This window comes from Tupaia chinensis, unplaced genomic scaffold, assembly GCF_000334495.1.
Source record: "Tupaia chinensis unplaced genomic scaffold, TupChi_1.0 Scaffold000060_1, whole genome shotgun sequence".
Classification (NCBI taxonomy): domain Eukaryota; kingdom Metazoa; phylum Chordata; class Mammalia; order Scandentia; family Tupaiidae; genus Tupaia; species Tupaia belangeri.
This window is the reverse complement of record NW_006159518.1, coordinates 2,505,833-2,526,323: the sequence shown is the minus strand read 5'-3', so window position 1 is coordinate 2,526,323 and position 20,491 is coordinate 2,505,833. Positions and strand designations below refer to the sequence as shown.

General features: G+C 37.7%; 1 protein-coding gene across 1 annotated transcript in view; it reads right to left on the bottom strand.

The window, feature by feature from the left end:
- The window catches only part of MLLT10 (MLLT10 histone lysine methyltransferase DOT1L cofactor), a 292,936-nt gene that overhangs the window by 50,922 nt on the left and 221,523 nt on the right, over positions 1–20,491 (bottom strand). The window contains 2 exon segments of the mRNA XM_027776734.1: positions 13,349–13,381; positions 14,345–14,389. Of these exon segments, the coding sequence (XP_027632535.1) occupies positions 13,349–13,381; positions 14,345–14,389 (78 nt within the window).

Genomic DNA, 20,491 nt, shown 5'->3' with positions numbered 1-20,491 from the left:
CCAAAATCCCGAGAGGAGAATGGAGGAGAAGGGATTGCGGTGTGGCCATCCCCCCTGGGGGGTGATTTCTCGCTTTCTGTCTCTCTCTCTCTGTCTGGCGAGGGCACGCGCCCTATAGTAAAAATCTCTCGCAAAAAAAAAAAAAAAATGCAGACAGAAACATATACATTAGTCTAGGACTGCACAGGGTCAAGAGCATCGTATCACTGCCTCCCTCCTGTACAGTAGTCCCACTGCAAGGGCCATGACGAATGTAACATGAGACTGAATCAAGCAAAGGAGAAAACGGTAAGACTCAAGAGATGGGGTATGCAAGAAATGCATGAGACCAGTGCTGACATAACACAGTATATTGTTTTACTGTACACTTTTTTTCTTAAGTACAAGAAGCACACTCTAAAATAATAACAGAATAGAAGACAAAGCACTGATAGCTGTTTATTATCAATATCAACTACTATGTACTATACAGACCTGTTTGTACTATGCTTTGCTATTGCTGCCAGTGCAGGAGATCTGCTGACACCAGCATCATCACAAGGACCCAGTAGCATGGTATACTACAACAACATGATGTCTATGATGTCACTAGATAATAGGACTTTTCCAGCTCCACTGTAATTTTTTATCAGACTACTTGTGTTGACTAAAATGTTGTGTGGTACATGATTATACTTGTAGTTTTTCTGTAAGTATGAAAGTACTGGGTCGTCAGAAAAGTCATGACATTTTTCTGTTTTTTTTTTTTTTTTTGGGGGGGGGGCTGGGAGGCACAAAAATGTGTCATGACTTTTCAGACGACCCAATATTTTAAAATGAAAACACTTAGGAAAGGGGCGATTGGTCCCATAGCATACTGGTTAAGGGAGTCAGATCCCATATAACCAATCTCTCTGTTTAATCCTAGCACGAAGGCTGGAAAACATGCCAGGGGCTTGTGCATGAGTGCCCAAAATTCGGACAGAATGGAGAAATGGAAAAGGGATTGTAACATGATGATGTACCATTCTCTCCCTGTCACAGGCATGTGTCCACTGCCAACTGAAGAAAAAAATATTTTAAATGTGGAAAAGTAACTACATGTTTTTATTCTTTTCTTTTTTATTTCTTTTTTTGGAGAAGTTTTTGCTATAGGGCAGATGTGCTCACCAGAAAGACAGAGAGAGAGACAGAAAGCAAGAAATCACCCCCTAGGGGGGATGGCCACGCCACAATCCCTTCTTCGACATTCTCCTCTGGGGATGGTGGGCATGCACGCACACGTACCCAGCCTGAGTTCAAGCCACTGGGCCCAAGAATTGAACCATAGTGGACTACATGGGAGTCCAGCGATATAGCCATTATGCTAACTGCTGGTCCCTTATTTTCTTTTTTTTTAATATAGAAAACTGAATTAAGTTTATTTTTAAAGGGACCACAAAGAATCCACTAAAATTCTTTACTCAATTATCCAGCAAGGGGCCAGCAGGTGGTGTGGTGATTAAGGCACTGGACTCCCACATGGTTGACAGGGGTCTGAGTCCTGGACTGGGTAGCTTGAAAAATCACGACAAATACATACACACGTAAATGTTTAAAAAAATTATCCAGATAGAGAACAGAAAAATAAAGAAAGAGAAATATAAAAGGGAGGTTAAGGGCAGAACTGAAGTAGAAATTTATCTAACAAAAATTTCAGAAAATAGAATGGAAAGACTCAGGAGAAATATTTTGTTATGTAACACCTAAGAATGTGTCCAGAAGTGATAAAAAACACAAATTCTTTCAAGTAGGAAGCACAAGTTGCAAGAGTAAGTTACACATAGACATAGCACAAAATAACTAAATAAAATAGAAGTGACCTTAAATGAACGGTGATGGAACAGTATGAGGGGTTGGCACACAAACAGGAATACAGGACTAACAGAGAGTTTTGGTCTTTTTGGTGGTTTTCTTTCTTTTTATCTTTTAAAGAGTTATTTATTTAAATTTTATTATTATTATTGAATTTGCTACAGGGCACGTGCACTTACCAGAGAGAGAAAGTGAAAAAGCAAGCCACCATGTACGGACTCAAACCAGTCAACCAACCATGTGGGAAGCCTAGTAGTGCCTTAACCACCAAGCCACCTCCTGGTCCTTTTATGGTGGTTTTCAGGGGCAGAAATACTAGAGCATGATTAGATGTAAATGGGAGAAAAATAAGAGATGGTGCAAGTGAAAGGGCATGTAAACTAAAACAACAAGGTCTCAAAGAAGAGAGAAAAATGAAATTCAGAGCACACATAAAAGCTAGCCTTTGACAGCAAGGAGAGCTGAATGGAAGTAAAGGGGATGGACACACATCAAGAGGTTTGCAGAATTAAATGATGAGAAAATACAAGTTTTTCCCTAGGAATAAGAGGGAAATACATCTAATACAGTCTGCCCTTGGTAACCACGGGCTCCACCTTCATGGAGTCAACCAATTGTGGGCGCGCCCAGGGCACACCCTGTGTTATGACATGGAAGTACAAGTTGTTCCTGGAAAAGAGATGATAAAGAAATGTGTTGATGTATTTTCCTTTTCACTTATATTTGATATGGGAAAATATGCACAGGTTATATGCAAGTACTATGTTATATAAAGAACTTTAGCATTTGCAGATTTTTCTGTATCTATGGGTTCTGGAACCAATCCCCCACAGAAACTAAGTACTGACTGTATACTGGGTATGAGAAAGGAGAAGTAAAAGTAGGAGGAGCTAAGAAATATATTAAACATTCATAACGAAAAGTAAAATTTTCCTAGAGAAGCATATTAATATTGCAAAACCATTTAAATGTCAGCTGAGGTTGTTATCATGAATCTATAATGACATGAATTTGTACATGGTGTGATTTTTTTTTTCTCTAGAAACACTTAGCTCAGATGAAGTATAAAAATATGGGTAGTCAGGTTAATGAAGAAGAGATTTCAACTAAAAAGAGATGAGAGACACCTAAATTAATATCAATCATAAACCTGAAAGAGGCACCATGAAATGTATTGAATAGTGATCGTTTCTTTAAAGAAATTAATAATATCATTTAGTAGGGAGGGGAAAATGCCAAGAAAAATGAAGAACATAATCTTACTGGATATGGTAGCTATTAAAACAATTTGTCCTTCTTTATCAATGTTTTTCTCTGTTTTAAATAAAAATAAAAAAGTAATGACCAAATTCAATTACAGAAAATGGAAACCAAAAAATACTCTCAAACTTTTAATGTTAATATATTTTTGTCTTGCACTTTATTCTCTAATTATTCATGTTAATTTCTGACTCTTCCAACTAGAATTTCGATACCATGAAAATAAAAACTATATTGGGAACCAGCAGTTAGCGTAATGGCTATGTCACTGGACTCCCACGTAGCCGACCGCGGTTCACGTCTCAGACCCAGTGGCTTAAAACTCCCGCCGGGCGTGTGTGCGTGCGTGTGTGCGTGCGTGCGTGCCCAAGATCGCGAGAGGAGAATGGAGAAGGGATTGCGGCATGCCCATCCCCTCTGGGGGGTGATTTCTCGCTTTCTGTCTCTCTCTGTCTGGCTGGCAAGTGCACATGCCCTTATAGCAAAAAAATCTCTCCAAAAAAAAAAAAAAAAAAATAATAATAATAATAAAGACTATACAGTAAGATGTTGACAGTCCTTCATTCATATTATTTCTTGCAAAATGTATATAAAATTTGGCATTCTGGGTTTAGTGTAAATTTTAGGTTAATTCTAAATATCACCTGATCATCAAATCCAGGAGATGCTACAAGAAATATGGGTGAAATCTTTATATTACCAGTTCTTCCAATTTTTTGCTATGATAAATACATCTGTGAATTTAGTCTTTTCATACTTTGTACACTTGCTTAGGACAGAAGTCACTTCTATTAAGTTCTTTCAGAGTTCTCTTCCCCAGAGACATTTATATTAGTAATCAAAGTTTTAGAATTCTCTAAGAAACTTCATTTTCATTATTTCTTAAAATGATTTCCTCTTCTTCATGTAGAGTTCTTTTCCTTTCTGAGGTCCAGTAATCTGGACTCTTTTTTTTTTTTTAAGAGAGATTTTTGCTATATGGCACATGTGCTAGCTGGAGAGACAGAGAGGTCTCTCTGTCTAGAGAGACAGAAAGTGAGAAATCACCCCCAGAAGGGGGGTGGCCACACCACAATCCCTTCTCCTTCATTCTCCTCTCGGGATTGTGGGCATGTATGCACATGCACCCGGCATGACTTTTAAGTCAGTGGGTATGGGACTCAAACAGCAGTTTACTATGTGGGAGTCCAGCAATGCAACCATTATGCCATCTGCTGATCCCTCTACTTGTTTCTTTTTGATATTTTATTTCGAATTGCTATGATCTTCCCTCATACCTTTTACTATGTTAATTATGCTAATTTGTTTTCTTTCTATAGTTCTTTGATGACTGATCTGAATGGAAAAAAAATCACATTTTGTATTATTGCCAACATGGGTTAAAGTTTTCTGGTTTCCTAAACCAGAAATAATTTCCAATATAAGCTTATAATACAAGCTTTTTTTTCCCTTAGAGATTTTGGCCTTAGGGCACATGCACTCGCTGGAGATAGAGAGAGTAAGAAGGAAAGTGAAAAATCATCTCCTAGGGGAGATGGCCTTCTTCTCCAGTATCCTCCTGGGATCTTGGGTATACACACACGCACACACCTGGTGTGAGTTTCAAGCCACCAGGTCTGGGACTCTAACCACAGTCAGCCATGTGAGAGTCCAGTGATGTAACAACTATGCCATATGCTGGTCCCTTAATATACTTTTTAAGTATAAATGTTAGTTGATTCTAATATTACAACCACAATGAGAAAAGGTCTGATAAGTTTAATTTCAAATGCCTAGCTGTTATTACATAAATATACTATTCTGTCAGGAATGGGCATATACACATATCCAGAAATCTAGAGATAAAATAGTATGAAAACAAGGAATATCTGCCATCTAGAGAAACAATTCGCCATAAAAGAAAGTTTGTTTTGTTTTGTTTTGTTGTATTTCCTATAGGGCGTGTGCGCTAACCAGAAAGACAGACAGAAACAGAGAGACCGAAAGAGAGAAATCACCCCCCCAGGGGATATGGCCACGCCGCAATCCTTTCTCCTCCATTCTCCTCTCGGGATCTTAGGCACACACGCACGCGCGCCTGGCATGAGTTTAAGCCACCAGGTCTGGGACTCTAATCGCGGTCTACTACATGGGAGTCCAGTAACATAGCCATTTTGTGAACTGCTAGTCCCTACCATAAGACAAAGTTTTAACTCCAGGTTTAATTAAGGTAATAGAGACTCAGTTCTCTCAAAGGCAAGAGTAGACATTAATATGAAAGGAAGCTGCAAAGTAATCAACTGCAATATCCACAAACAGATTATTACCAAGGTGGCAACAATCTTTAAATGTGATTTGTCTTATTCTGATTCAGACTCACTAAGTAAGCACATTTCAATCATAATTTGTTTTCCCAAAATAATTACCTTAAGGAAGACTAAGACAAACAACATTTGGCATTTTCAACTGTCCTCTGTTTTTATCATAAATGATTAAATAACATTCTGTCCAACCTTCATTTCTGAGATATTGGCTTGAGTTAGCTCATCTGATCAACTCTAGGTATACTAACAAAAACAAAAGGTGGCTATTACAATACTCTGTGTAAGAGATAAGGATCTGAACCAACATGTAACCATGAGGAAGAAAAGACAGATTATGAAAACAATGAACAAATTAGATATAAAATTAATCTCCAGGAAACTTTAAATAAATTAATTAAACAAAAAATATTTAGAAAGTAGTATCTGGTGATCGATCATTAGGTAGTAGAAACTAGGATGAGACTCAAACAGGTACAAACACTCTAACTCTTCACACAAAAATACAAGAGAGTATCAAGATAACTAACTTTGGGGAGAGATCGAGAACTGCAAAAGAAACTAACTCAGAAGCATAACCTTTGCATACATAAGTATCATTATATACTGTTCTTATTTAATCATTAAAACATGAACCTTAAGTAAATGGACAAGGGCACTACTTTTCTAAACACATTCAAGTTACTACACATACCTGACAGGAATATAATCAGCTCCTTTTAAAGAAAAATCTGTTCAAAATTTCTAATTTAAACACTCATTAATCCAAAATTATAAAAATTGTCTCATATTTTTCATTGTGAAATGTTTCTACAGCTATTCCTTCTCAATTCCTTCCATTTGATTTTTCCTACTTGTTCACTTCATTTCTTCCCAACTGCTCCAGATTCACTGAATTCTGCTCCCTCTGTTGAATTTTCATCCTTGATCAAGCTAATGCAAGGGTCCTGAAACCCCAAGCTGCAGACCTGTGCCCATCCAGACCTACCCAGACCAGTGCCGGTCCGTGGTCTGGTGCCACCACCCTCATCTCCCCGACCCAGGCAAGGTGCCTAGTGGTGGGGGTGGCAGGCAAGGGAGTGAGGCTTCGTCTGTGTTTTCAGCTGCTCAGGTGCTTCTCTCCACAATTTCATTTCAACTCACTACCAATATGCTTTCCAACTTTTAACTAAGCAAGGCCTAGTTACCTTTTTCCCTTAAGAATCCCTGAGACTAAATGATTCAGACCTTATGCATATCGGAGCAAACCTGAGTTAATCCCAGGATGTGTCATGGGACCAGCAGTTAGCGTAATGGCTATGTCGCTGGACTCCCTGTAGTCGACTGTGGTTCTCGTCCTGGACCCGGTGGCTTAAACCTCACGCCAGGCGCGTGTGTGTGCGTGCCCAAGATCCCGAGAGGAGAATGGAGGAGAAGGGACTGCGGCGTAGCCATCCCCCCTGGGGGGTGATTTCTCGCTTTCTGTCTCTCTGTCTCTCTCTGTCTGGCGAGCACACACGCCCTATCGCATAAAACCTCTCAAAAAAAAAAAATCCTAGGATGTGACAATTTAGGTATAAGCATGAACACAACAATGAACCAGGTAAAAAGTTTGCTGTGATTAAAAAGAAATTAAATTTAGAATAAGATAGGTCCATGGTTCTCAGTCTCCACACTGTTCACAATTCATCCAATCCGTAATATCTCATTTTACATAGTCAGTCTCACGTAATACAGACTGTGGAACTGTTACATGTCTGAAGATGATCATCTTTCTTCTTAGATTCCTACCCACCTGATGCTTTCCTGAAATGAAAAGGGGACATATGTGAAGGTAAAGGATCGACTTTCCTATAAACTGGTCTGACAAAACTGAGTAGAATTCTATTCTTGAGAAAGAATGTTCATCTCTAAAATCATTTTGTGTTCATACTTATCCTCATCCTGTAGAGCAGATAGCTAGAAACAATTGGTTAATACTATTTTACTCTTCCATCAAATGAGATTTGTATGATGAGCACAGTTGTGACAAACAGTGCCAAAACTAACGAGAATTTAAAAGCACAATAAAAGGGACACAAAAACCAATTAGTAATATACTGCAGTAAAAGTAGATATAAGCTTTTTAGCTGTCATCTACTATTTCAAAATTATATTGTGAAAAAGGCCAATACAAATAAAAGAAACAACTCTATTACTGCAGTAAAAAACCAGTTGCTACAGTGAAAGAAGGAGTCGGCAGGTGGAGTCGTGGTTAAGGGTGCTGGAGTCCCTGACCACGGTTCAAGTCCCAGACTTGGCAGCTTGCTTTCTCACTTTCCTACTCTGTCCCGCCTGGTCATATACATATATACTTTAAAAAAAAAAAAAAAAAAAGAAAAGAAATGAAAAGAAAAGAAGAGAAGAGAAAAGAAACAAAACTGCCTCACGAACAATTTAATTCCAAAGAAAATAAAAATAAATCTGTTTCCAAAAATATAAAAAACGTATTTAAGGACTGTTTGGCAACTTACAATGATTCATTCATTCAACATTTATGGGAGAACCTATTAGATGATGAGCTAAATATCGGTGAAATAACCATGAGAAAAACAGGGCCAGCAGATAGCATGGTGGTTAAGGCACATGGTAGACTAACGTTCGAGTCTTAGATCTAGTGGTTTGAAACTCACACTGGGCGTGTGTGTGTGCCCAAAATTCCAAGAGGAGAATGGAGGAGGAGGGACTGTGATGTAGCCGTCCCCACTGGACATTGGTTTCTCACTTTCTGTCTCTCTGTCTCTGGCAAGTGCATGCACCTGACAGCAAAAATCTCTTTTAAAAAAAAAAAGAATAAAATGTATACCCCAAATAAATCTGTAGCCTAGTGAGAAAGAAAAATCTGCAAATAAATAATTGAACCTAGAAAGTACCCAAATAAAATGATCACTGAGACTGAAAGATGAAAACCAGAATGATATGTTAGCTTTCAAGTAGGCTATAAAATTAGATTATAATCTTTCCATTTACATTATGTATCATTATTACATACATTTTAAATACATCTAATAAATGAAATAGAAGTTAAATTTAGAGTTTATTAAAATCATAAAATCTGAATTCTCTAGTTACGTTGCCCAATTCCAAGGCAGCAACAAAAAAAACAAGCCTTTGAACAACAAACACAGTGATCAGGAGCGCAGCCTCCAACTCTGAACAGTGGAAATTCTGCCTACGTTCTGACTTCCACAAAACTCAATAGCCTGTTGATTGGAATACCATACTGATAACATCAACAGTCAGTTAACACATATTTTGTATATGTATTATATACTATATTCTTACTATAAGGTAAGGTAGAGAAAAAAATATTAAGAATAGTAAGGCTAGGAACTAGCATATGGTGTAATAGTTATGTCACTGGACTCCCATGTAGTTGACCATGGTTCAAGTCCTGGACTTGGCACTTGAAACTCATATCAGGCACTTGTACACATGTGCTCAAAATTCCAAGAGGAGAATGGAGGAAATGGGATTGCAGTGTGGCCATCCTCCCTGGGGGTGATTTTTTGCTTTCTGTCTCTCTGGCAACCATATATACCCAACAGTAAAAATCTTTCAAAAAAATCATAAGGCTAAGAAACTAACATGGCCTGTAGGTGGTATGGTGGTTAAGACACTGGACTCCTCCTACATGGCCAACCACAGCTTGAGTCCTGGACCTGGCAGCTTGCTTTCTCACTTTCCCTCTCTCTCTTTCTTTCTCTCTCTCTGGAGAACGCATGTGCCCTGCAGTGAATTTAAAAATAATGATGATGATGATAAAAAATTTAAAATATAATTTTCTTTAAAAAAGACAATATATTGGGAACCAGCAGTTGGCGTAATGACTATGTCGCTGGACTCCCATGTAGTTGACTGTGGTTCATGTCCCGGACCCAGTGGCTTAAAACTCACACCGGGCACATGTGTGTGTGTGTGTGTGTGCCCAAGATCCCGAGAGGAGAATGGAGGAGAAGGGATTGCGGCGTGACCATCCCCCCTGGGGGGTGATTTCTCGCTTTCTGTCTCTATGTCTCTGTCTGGAGAGCGCCCACACCCTATAGAAAAAACCCCTCAAAAAAAAAAAAAAAAAAGACAATATATTTATAGTACTATACTATAATTTCTGGTACAGTTATTGAAAAAAAATCTGCTTATATGTGGACCTACACAGCTCAGTCACATTGTTCCAAGGGTCAACTATAGTACGAAATGCAAGGGACTTTGCTTCATGGGCATTTATTTAAATGTAACCCTTTAGAGGCCAGTATTGGCATGGCAGTTGAAACGTTGGACTCCTAAATGGCAGACTGCAGTTCAAGTCCTGGACCTAGAGGGTTATCTTCCTACTTTTCCTTTCTCTCTTTCTGTCTCTCTCCGGTCAAATTAAATAAATAATGATAATAAATAAAATAGTTCTTTTTATTAAAAAACTTTTAACCCTTTATATACCTTCTTATATTAAAATGATTATTTACCTTTCTAAATTACCTTAAAGTTTCCAAAATTTTCCAAAAGCTTTGTGCATTACATAATCTTGCTTAAGTTTTCTGTTTTCTTTTTGTTGGGGTAGTAATTGTAATACTAGTTCAATTTATAACTTTCCTAAATGTCTATAATTACATAAAACTTATCCTATTAGTTATAACTTTCTTTTTGAGGTTGGTAAGATGTTTCTTTGTATTGGATTTTATTGTTTTTTTCACCTGCTTTTTATTAAAGAATTTTTATTTAATTTTATTATTATTATTTTAAAATTTGCTATGGGACATGTGCACTGGCCAGAGAGAGAGAAAAGGAAAAAAAAAAAAAAAAAGGAGAGAAAATGAGAAAGCAAGTTGCCAGGTCTGGGATTTGAACTGTGGTCAGCCATGTGGGAATTAATCACCACATCACTTACTAGCCCTGATTTCATTCTTAATTACTTATTTGAAAACACAATTTTTAAAAAGAATTATTTTATTTAACTTCATTTATTTATTTATTTTAATTTGACCAGAGAAGGACAGAGTGAGAGAAAGAGGGAAAGTGAGAGAGCAAGCCACCAGGTCCAGGACCTGAACTGCAGTTGGCCATGTGGGAGTCTAGCGTCCTTAACCACCACACCACCTGCCAGTACCAATAACACAGTTTCCAAAATTTATGGAATATTTCACACACAACCAAAAGAACCACCACCTATAACATCCTCTCCAAGAAACAAGTCAAGGCTTATGTTGAAAAGCTGATAGTCTATAACTATTAATATCCAATATTTCCTTGGTCCTTAACATTCTTTTTTTTTTTTTTTTAATTACCAGTGTGCACATGCACTTGCCAGAGAGAAAAAGAAAGAGAATGAGAGAAAGACCTCCCCCGCTCCAAATGGGGGATGGTCACATCGCATTGTAATCCTTCTTCCTCCATTTCTCCACCACAGTGGGATTCAGGGTAGGCATGCATACCAATCCAGTATATTTATCAAGTGCTGGGGCCTGGATTCAAACTATGGTCAATCATGTGGGGTCAGCTTTTTATGTACAGCACTTAACTGCTGCAATGCTAGGTCAGCCCTTAGCATTTTCACCATTTTTATTTTATTTTAATACCATTTTTATCACTTTTATTAAAAACAAATGTTAGTGAAGTAATGCATTTTATAAAGTTCTTACAAAACATTCTGAAACACATCAGATGCTATAGAGTAAATGGTGAAAGTAATTTAGAGTCTAAACTAATATAAGAGCATTTTTATTAAAGTGTCAAAAATGTGAGCAAAGGACAGTTACAGTGGTGTACCAGTAATGCAATGCTTTGTGATTCTCAAGATGGCAAGATGCTGGGTTCATATCCTGAGGTCTCCCCATACACATAAGGCTCGTGTACATGTGACTATGATCCTGGTGGGCTGAGAGTAGACTGGTGAGAAGACCCTGTCATGGGTGCCTTTGTGTGTATGTATCTCTCTCTTCCCCTCTCTCTACTTATTTCTTTTCTATCTAGTTACTGTGAAAACACAGGTATCTCACCACACTAATAGAGTTCTTTTTCAAATGCAATTTTGTAAAATCCAAACATTTTAAAGAAAACCCATACTTACGATGTTAATCCTATGACACTAAGTCATTAGGTGAATGACTTGGTTGTGTGTGAAATACTCCATAAATTTTAGCCTCAAACTGTCAATGCAGCACAGTTCTACATGGCAGTTCATTCTCCTCCTGATATCTATTTCCTTTATTACTCCAAGTAAAAGAAAATTTTAAATGCTCAGGTTATCTCTAAACGCTAATATTGTGAGAATTAAAAAACAAGTATAAATTTACTATCTCTACTGAAGAAGATGTTAAAATTCTAAAGCTTTTATACTTCTCTACTGAAGAATGATAATATGATAAGTTTATTAGTAATAAATAAGAATGTTTCTGGGGGGCCGGCAGGTGGCTTGGTGGTTAGGGACACTGGATTTCCACATGGTTAACTGCAGTTCAGGTCTCGGATCTGGCCATTTTCATTTTCCCTCTCTCTTTGTATCTTTCTCACTTTCCCCCTCTCTCTGTGTCAAATTTGTAGTCAAATTTAAAAAGTAATAATAACAATAATAAATTAAATAATTCTTTAAAAAGAAGAATGTTTCTGATCCCCTTTCCCTCTAGATTCCTAATGTTCAACAGTTCCTTCTTGTCTACAGTATTAATGACCTAAGCCTCAATCAGTAAAGGTTGTATAAGGAAGCAAGTGTTAAAAGTAACCATATTCATTGATAAAAATGATCCCTTATAAATGAGTTTCCCACCCTGACCATTCCCTCTCTCAAAGCAACTAGAGTGTCTGTGCCTGCTCATAAACATCTGATAATACCATCCAAACATAGTGCAAATATATTGTAAATTAAACTACATTAGCAAAATATGCAAGACTTTATAAATTTAATAAAAATGTACTGAGAAACTGCTTGGAATCATATATACAGTCTTCAACAAGTCACTTAGATCTGTTAACAACTAAAAAAGAAAATCAACAAAGATGATACTAAGTCCAAAAGAGTTCTTGAAAATAAAAAGATTAAGGAAGATTTTAGAGAAACTGAAGAAGCCCTCAGGCATTTTTGCAAAAATGATCTTCACTCTGATTACAATGCAAGAAAATGAAAAATGAGAGCATGTGCTTTATATACTTGATTTCAGAATCTAAACCTGCAGAAAATGTACCTCCACTGTAAAAACTTGGTCCCAAACAAAAGGCAATTTAAAAGGCCACCTTCTACTTATTCATAATATATAATATAGCTATAAAAATTTTTGAGAGATTTTTGCTATAGGGTGCATGTAGTCTCCAGAGAGAAAGAGAGAGACAGAGACAGAAAATAAGAAATCACCCACTAGGGGGATGGCCATGCCACAATCCCCTTTCCTTCATTCTCCTCTTGGGACCTCAGGCAAGCATGTACACCCGCGTAGCATGAGTTTTAAATCGCTGGGTCCAGGAAATGAACCGCAGTTGGCTACATGAAAGTCCAGGGATATAAACCATCTGCTGGTCCCTAGGTATAAAAATTTTAAATATTCTATACATTAACGAGCCAAAATCCTAAAAAGTAATATTCACACTCTAAGGTGTGGTTAGAAGCAGCAAATTCCTGATGTAGATTCTGATTACTAACTGTAGTAGCAAGAAACAGCTCAAAGAACTAGAAAAACCATTTGCAAAAATAAATGACTTTCAGAAACTTAGAACAACATTGTTATCGTTTTGCCTCACAAAGAGACAATAAGAGCCTAACTGATGAACTGTCTTGACCTATCATCCTCCTGTAGGCAATCTACAAAGTTTTCACTAAGGTGCTGAACAATTGACTCACTGCAGTGCTGGATTTCAGCTAATCAATAGAACATGCTAGCTTTCAATCGAGATTCTCTACAAAAGGCAACCTTTGTGATAAATGAACCACCAGAGAAGATTCTAATAAAACTTACCATTGTGTATTGCATTCAGCAACTCTGAGAAAGCTTTCAAGTAAGGAAAAAAAGGACTTCACGTTAAGATCATTCTCAAACACACAAAAGAAATACATAGGCACAGACTGAACCAGTATACTACTATTTCAGTAAGTCTATCACATTATCATTGTTTGAATCATTGAAACTGCAGTCTTTGCTCAGTTTTCACATGGTAAATATTTCTAAATGTTGTATTTCATTTACATACTAAATGAGATAATATATTAAATTTATTGTCATAATGACAATAATCACCTTAGTAATAAATACATATTTTAAATCATTTAAAAGTCACTTACCAATCTATGTAATGTCTCACTAAAAGTAAATCTATACAGGATGCAATTCTATATAAGTAAATCTACCTGAGGGCACATTCCACAATATTTATTTTAAAGAATAACCTCAACACATCCATCTAACCCTATCAAACATTCTTATTTCCTAGACTTCAGTATAATAAAGTCTCAACTACACATACAGGTATAAGTAAGAAAGCTATCTAATGCCAACATACAAAGACTGAAACTTAAATTAAGACTAATAATGGAAGTCAAAATACTAAAACATTATTTCATTAAGAAGTAGTCACAATTCTGCAATGGAAGCACCATATTAAAAGGTTAACAATAATTAAGATTTGCCCACAATTTTTCTGTAGTATGGACCATGAATAAGATAAAGCAGTATGTTAAGGTATGTTTATAAGAAAAAGAAATCTATTCAATTAAGAACCAACTGCACTTTGGAATATTAAAATTTAAAGGTTCAGAGGTGACATAATATGCTCAAATAACTTGAGCACTATAAGACACACAAAGAAAGGTAAAAACAAACCAGCACTCGTGTGGAGTCATTGTTAAAAGAATTTTACATTTGACACAGTTTTTTAAAAAATTAAACATTTAGTCTAGAAAAAGCACTAGAGTAGGAGTGAAAAGGCCTGGTTACCAACCCAGTTTGACAACTTACTAGTTGTTGGACAAGCTCCATCATGCCGATACTGCATGGAAATTTCTGTTGGGAGGGAGGGAAAAAAGAAATTAGAAAAGAAGTTGCCAACAACTCAAGGATAGAAAATTAAGTAGGTCAGAAAAATGGGGAAATTTTTATCTAAAAATCTAGCTGACTAGGCTGAACTGAACTGTAGGAACATAAATAATAATGAAATAATTGGGATGTAAGGGTAATAGGAACAAATTTAATGGAACTCTCACAAATTTTAACGGGATAGTATAGGAATGTATGTGTGCATGCACAAAGCACAAGGAAAAGACATAAGAGCTTACAAATGAATCTGCACAAGCGTCTGACAATGAATAACTCCACCAATAAGAGGGAGTATATTAGCAACATGACACACTTAGGCACTTTAGTGTATTCATAGATGGGAATCGTTTATCAAAAACACGAACACTATGGTTAATTCAAAATTACACTTTAAGTATGATGATTACTTAGTTTATACCTGAGTAGAAACCATGAGGACCAATACAACAGTCAAAACACACTGAACTACAGTTGGCTTACTTTCTTGTACTTTTCATTTTGACAAACATAAAGAATGAGTAAGATTACTACTTTTCCTCTTTTATTTTTTCCAATAAGAGGAAAATAAGCAGAAGACGTGAGGCAATAAAACACTGCTGAAAGCAAAAGCTGCTCAGAGTATGAGAATTAAATTTCTACATAGCATTTCAAGGGAGAAGTAATTGATGAAACCAGGAAGAATCAAGGTTTTGACTCAAAGAACCTGGACTTGTTGATCCTTTTATTCCCTTTGGCTGACACTGTTGGCAAAAAACTTTAAGAAGAGGATAACTGGGAACTCCCTGGATAGGGAAATTACTAAAGCAAAAAATGTGGCCCCCATGAATAGTGTGTGCGACAGAGCCTCCCAGGAAACGGTCACTCACACATGCACACATCGGCCCACATATGTACTTCAAAAATCTACTCGTTCTACATCAAAAGCGTAATTATGGGCCCATCCTGAGTAACCTGAACATAAAAATAAGAAAGACAAGGGAGACCAGCAGTTGGTGCAATGGCTTTGTCGCTGGACTCCCATGTAGTCGACCATGTTTCGAGTCCCGGACCCGGTAGCTTAAACTCACGCTGGGCGCGTGTGCGTGCATGCCCAAGATCCCAAGAGGCAAATGGAGGACAAGGGATTGCGGCTTGGCCACCCCCCCACAGGGGGTGATTTTTAGCTTTCTGTCTCTCTATCTCTCTGGCGAGCACACGTGCCCTATAGCAAAAAGCTCTCAAAAAGACAGAAAAGGCAAGGTAAAACGAACCAGCACTCACTTGGAATCATTGTTAAAAGAATTTTACATTTGATGCTGTTTTTAAAAAACAAAAAAAAACAAAAAACAAAACAAACAAAAAAACATTTAGTCTAGTTTAGAAGAAGCATCCAGAAATGACTTAGACTTCGGTATAAATCTTTTTCAGATTATACTTGAAAATGAGACATTGTAAGGGAATTCTCCACCTTAAATGCCTCATTAACAAACCCAGTATACCAGTGAGGTTTTAAAAGGAGGGTGGGAACTAATGAAGAAACTGTACGTTAGAGAGAAATAGCAGGTGTTTGGAATGGTGCTGAAAAATAGTCAAAGGACACTCACAACACTGCAAGGATTTTTTGTACTGGGTTAAAAAAAAGAAATATGGCTATTCTGGCTTCTGATCTGTCACTTTTACAGAAAGACAGCTATGATATAGGGTCAGCAAATACTCAAAAGACTGAAACAAAACTAGGGGATTTTCCAGGAAATCAAATTCCAGGATACATCCTGGTATCAGTAGAAAACAATGTCCTAAACAATTTTCATTTATGACCCAGTATAATGATATATATAAAATCATGAACCTGGGTCACTTAATACAGGTCTGAATTATGCTAAGTGCACCTAATACTTAAGGCCCAATATCTTACTAGTAATTCTATTGCTATGAGTTTATTGGACTAATAGTTGTATCCTTATGCATCCCTAATTTGTTTACAGAATCACTGTCTATTCCTAATGAAAATATTTTACCAGGCTAAGCCTTTTTAGCTTTGGGAACAGCAGATGGTGTAATGGTATGCCACTGGACTCCTGTGTACTTGACTATGGTTTGAGTACCAGACCCAGTGGCTTCAAACTCACTCTAGGTGTGTGTATGTGTGTGCGTGCCCAATATCCTGAAAAAAGAATGGGGGAGAAGTGATTGCAGCATGGCCATCCCCTCAGGGTGTGATTTCTCACTTTCTGTCTCTCTGGTGAGACCATGTGCCCTATAGCATACATCTCTCTTAAAAACAAAACAAGGAAAAATAACTTTTCAGTTTCATTTTACCAACATAGACAGGTATGATATACATGAGGACATGATGACTAAGAACTCTGATAGTTGTGACGGCTCAAGGGAAGATTTCATAATCTTTCATAATCTACTGAAATAGAAGCCAGAAAAAAATATTTATTTTAATTTGACCAGAGAGGGACAGAGTGAGAGACAGAGAGGGAAAGTGAGAAAGCAAGACACCAAGTCTGGGACTCGAAACATGGTTGGCTATGTGAGAGTCCAGCACCCTTAACCACCACACCCACCACCTGCCAGCCTGAAAAAAATGCATTTTTATAAGACAGAAGACATGTGCTTTGCAGAGAGAAACAGACACACACAGAGAAAGCACACCCCCAGCTCCTGCAATGGGGCATGGTAATGCCACAATTCCTTTTCCATTTCTCCATCCCATCAGGATTTTGGGCATCATGCACATGCAACATGTTTTCAACCTACTGGGCCAGACTGAACCACAGGGTGGGCCACGTGGGATCCAGCTCCCTGACCAGTAGGCCACAGGACAGGCCCCATAGTAAACTTTTCTTAAAGTGATCTATTAACAATTTGTCTCTAAGAAACTGATCACAACCAAAAGTGTCCCCTTCCAAATTTTCCATTCATAGCATCTATCAGCATTAACAAAGTTCAGCACTAAAGTAAACTTCAAGTATCTTGTTTTGGAAAACTTAGTGCTAAAACATCAAGCCCTGGTCATTTAATGAATACTCAATTTTTCTCAGAAGAAATAACAAGATGGTGATCCTGTACCAAAAAAAGTTTTCATTTTCACTTTAGTAAATCAGAATTTCTTTCTTTTTTTTCTTTTTGAAGACAGGCTTTTGCTATAGGGTGTGTGCACTCACCAAAAAGACAGAGAGGGAGAGAAAGGGAGAAATCATCCCCCAGGAGAGATGGCCACACCACAATCCCTTCTCCATTCTCCTCTTGGGATCTTGAGCACGCACGCACACACACACACACACACCCAGTGTGAATTTAAGCTACTACGTCCAGGACTTGAACCCTAGTTGACTATGTGGGAGTCTAACAATGTAACCATTACCAGCCATCTGCTGGTCCCAGTAAATCATAAATTTTTATAAGATGGCAGAAATCTTTTAACAGCAGTATGAAATTTTAATGTTTCAAAAGATTGGCTAATTGTTCAGATTCCCCAAAAGAATATACAGAGTTAAGAATTCATTCAAAAGCTAAACATAATGTGTAAGCTCAAAACTTACAACTCTTAGCACTTAAAAACAAACTAATTTTTCATTCTGTCATTATAAAGCAATAGGCCATTTATTCAAATGTACTTCAATGCATAATAAAAATCTTACAATCCACGTTCTTAGATTATGGAGTTCATGGATGTATTATGGGTATTTATTCCAATTTGATCTGGGCTCCTAATATCTATACTCTGCTATAATTTGTTTGCTATGAGAAAATTTTTATTACTATTAAAATCAATGCTTAAAACAATTTTAAGAGGGAATTCCCTCATTAGGGCCTGGTTCTAGCTGTTCTGCCAATTTTATAGCTTTGTTCCAAGGATGAAATAAAACAGTAACTAGAGTTCTTTTTTGGAGAGGTTTTTGTTATACGGCACATGCACTTGCCAGAAAGTGAGACAGAAAGCAAAAAAATCACCCTTCTCCTCCATTCTCCTCTCAGGATCTTGGGTGCACACACACACGTGCCCGGCCCAGGATCGAACCATGGTTGACTACATGGGAGTCCGGTGACATAGCCATTACGTCAACTGCTGGTCCCAGTAGCTAGAGCTCTTTAGAAACTGTTAAGTGCTCTCAAGTATACAATATTAACATTAATACAAGCTGGATGAAGCAGTATTTTTATTTTATCAATGAAATTCTTCAATCATGATAAGTTACCAGAAGTCTAGATTATTCTAGAAGACCACTAACCTACTAGTCTGATTTCTTAGGTTTGCAAGCAATTCTCTGTGAACCCATCCTACCCTGCCTCATCAACATTACCTCCAACTATGCCAAAAACACAAGCTTCCTGGTTCTATTGGCTTTATCCTTGAAATATCCTTTTACCTTCTTTTCAGGTAATACAGCAGGCCTTCTTTTTCTGCCTACTTCGAGGTACAATTCACTCTCTCCAAGGTCTTTTCAAATTTAATATTTCCCATATTAAACTAGCCTATAATGCTACATAAAAATTTTATACAGGTAAGATAACAATTTGCAGCATGGTTAAAAACACTCGGAAGGCCATGTACAAAGTCACATGAGCTATTACAGGCTGATCATTCCTTCTAAAAACCCATAATCTGAACTGCTTTAAATCTAAAACTTTTTTTAAAGAATGATTTTATTTAACTTTATTTATTTATTTTTAACTTGACCAGAGAGGAATAAAGTGAATGAGTGAGTGAGCGAAAGAGAGAGAGAGAAAGAAAGCAAGTCGCCAGGTCCAAGACTTGAACTGTGATCAGCCATGAGGGAATCCAGCACCCTTAACCACCATGTCACCTGTTGGCCCCCAAAATCTAAAACTTTTTGAACCACAACATGATTCTACGAAAGTGCGAAAATCCCACACTTGACTTTATGTGAGGAGTCATAATCAAAACAACATAATACAAAATTACTGTATAAAATTACCTCCGAAGCCTGCATGTATAAGATATATCTGTATTTGAAACAAATAAATTTTGTGTTTATATTTGGGTACCATCCTCAAAATATCTCATTACACACACACACACACACACACACACAAATACTCCAAAACCCAAAAACATCTGAAGTCCAAAATACTTCTGGTCCTAAGCACTGGTGAGGGATACTCAATTTGTACTACCACATGAAATGCACTCAGTAATTAATAATGGCATTTATTCATTTTTTTAAAATATGCTTAACATTTTTTGTCTTTTTTTTTGGGGGGGGAGAGGTTTTTGCTATAGGGCGTATGCGCTCGCCAGACAGACAGAGAGAGACAGAGAGACAGAAAGCAGGAAATCACCCCCCAGGGGGGATGGCCACGACGCATTCCCTTCTCCTCCACTCTCCTCTCGGGATCTTGGGCACGCACGCACACGCGCCCGGCGTGAGTTTAAGCCACCGGGTCCGGGACTTGAACCACGGTCGACTACGTGGGAGTCCAGCGACATAGCCATTACGCTAACTGCTGGTCCCGTCTTTTTTTTTTTTTTTTTTTAAGAGAGATTTTTGTTATAGGGCACCTGCGCTCACGAGAGAGACAGAGAAACAGAAAGGGAGAAATCGCCTCCCAGGGGGGGTGGCCACACTGCAATCCCTTCTCCTCCATTCTCCTCTTGGGATCCTAAGCACTCATGTGCCTGGTGTGAGTTTGAAGCCTCTGGGTCCAGGACTCAAACTGTGGTCAACCACATGAGAATCTAGCAACATAACCATCGTGCCATCTGCTTGTCCTGATGCTTAACATTTTTTATGTTCAAAATTATTATACTGGCAGTGAAGACATGGTGGAAACATGGCAAACACAGTTCTAACCTTCACAGAGCTGGATTATAGTGAATGTTAGAGTTTAACAGCCGGGTCAATGTGTGCTTATGCAAAGATCACCTTCGCCATTACTACACATTATCAATCCATCCTTAAAACAAACCCATCTTTTTATCTTTTTTTTTTTTTAATTTACTATTTCTTCAGAGAAAGGGAGGTACTCCCAAGAGTTCTCACACAGAAATCCAACCCGTCTCAGCGGGCCTACACCCCGGGCTTGTGTGCTCACATGGTCAAGGACATCCAGTGGGCC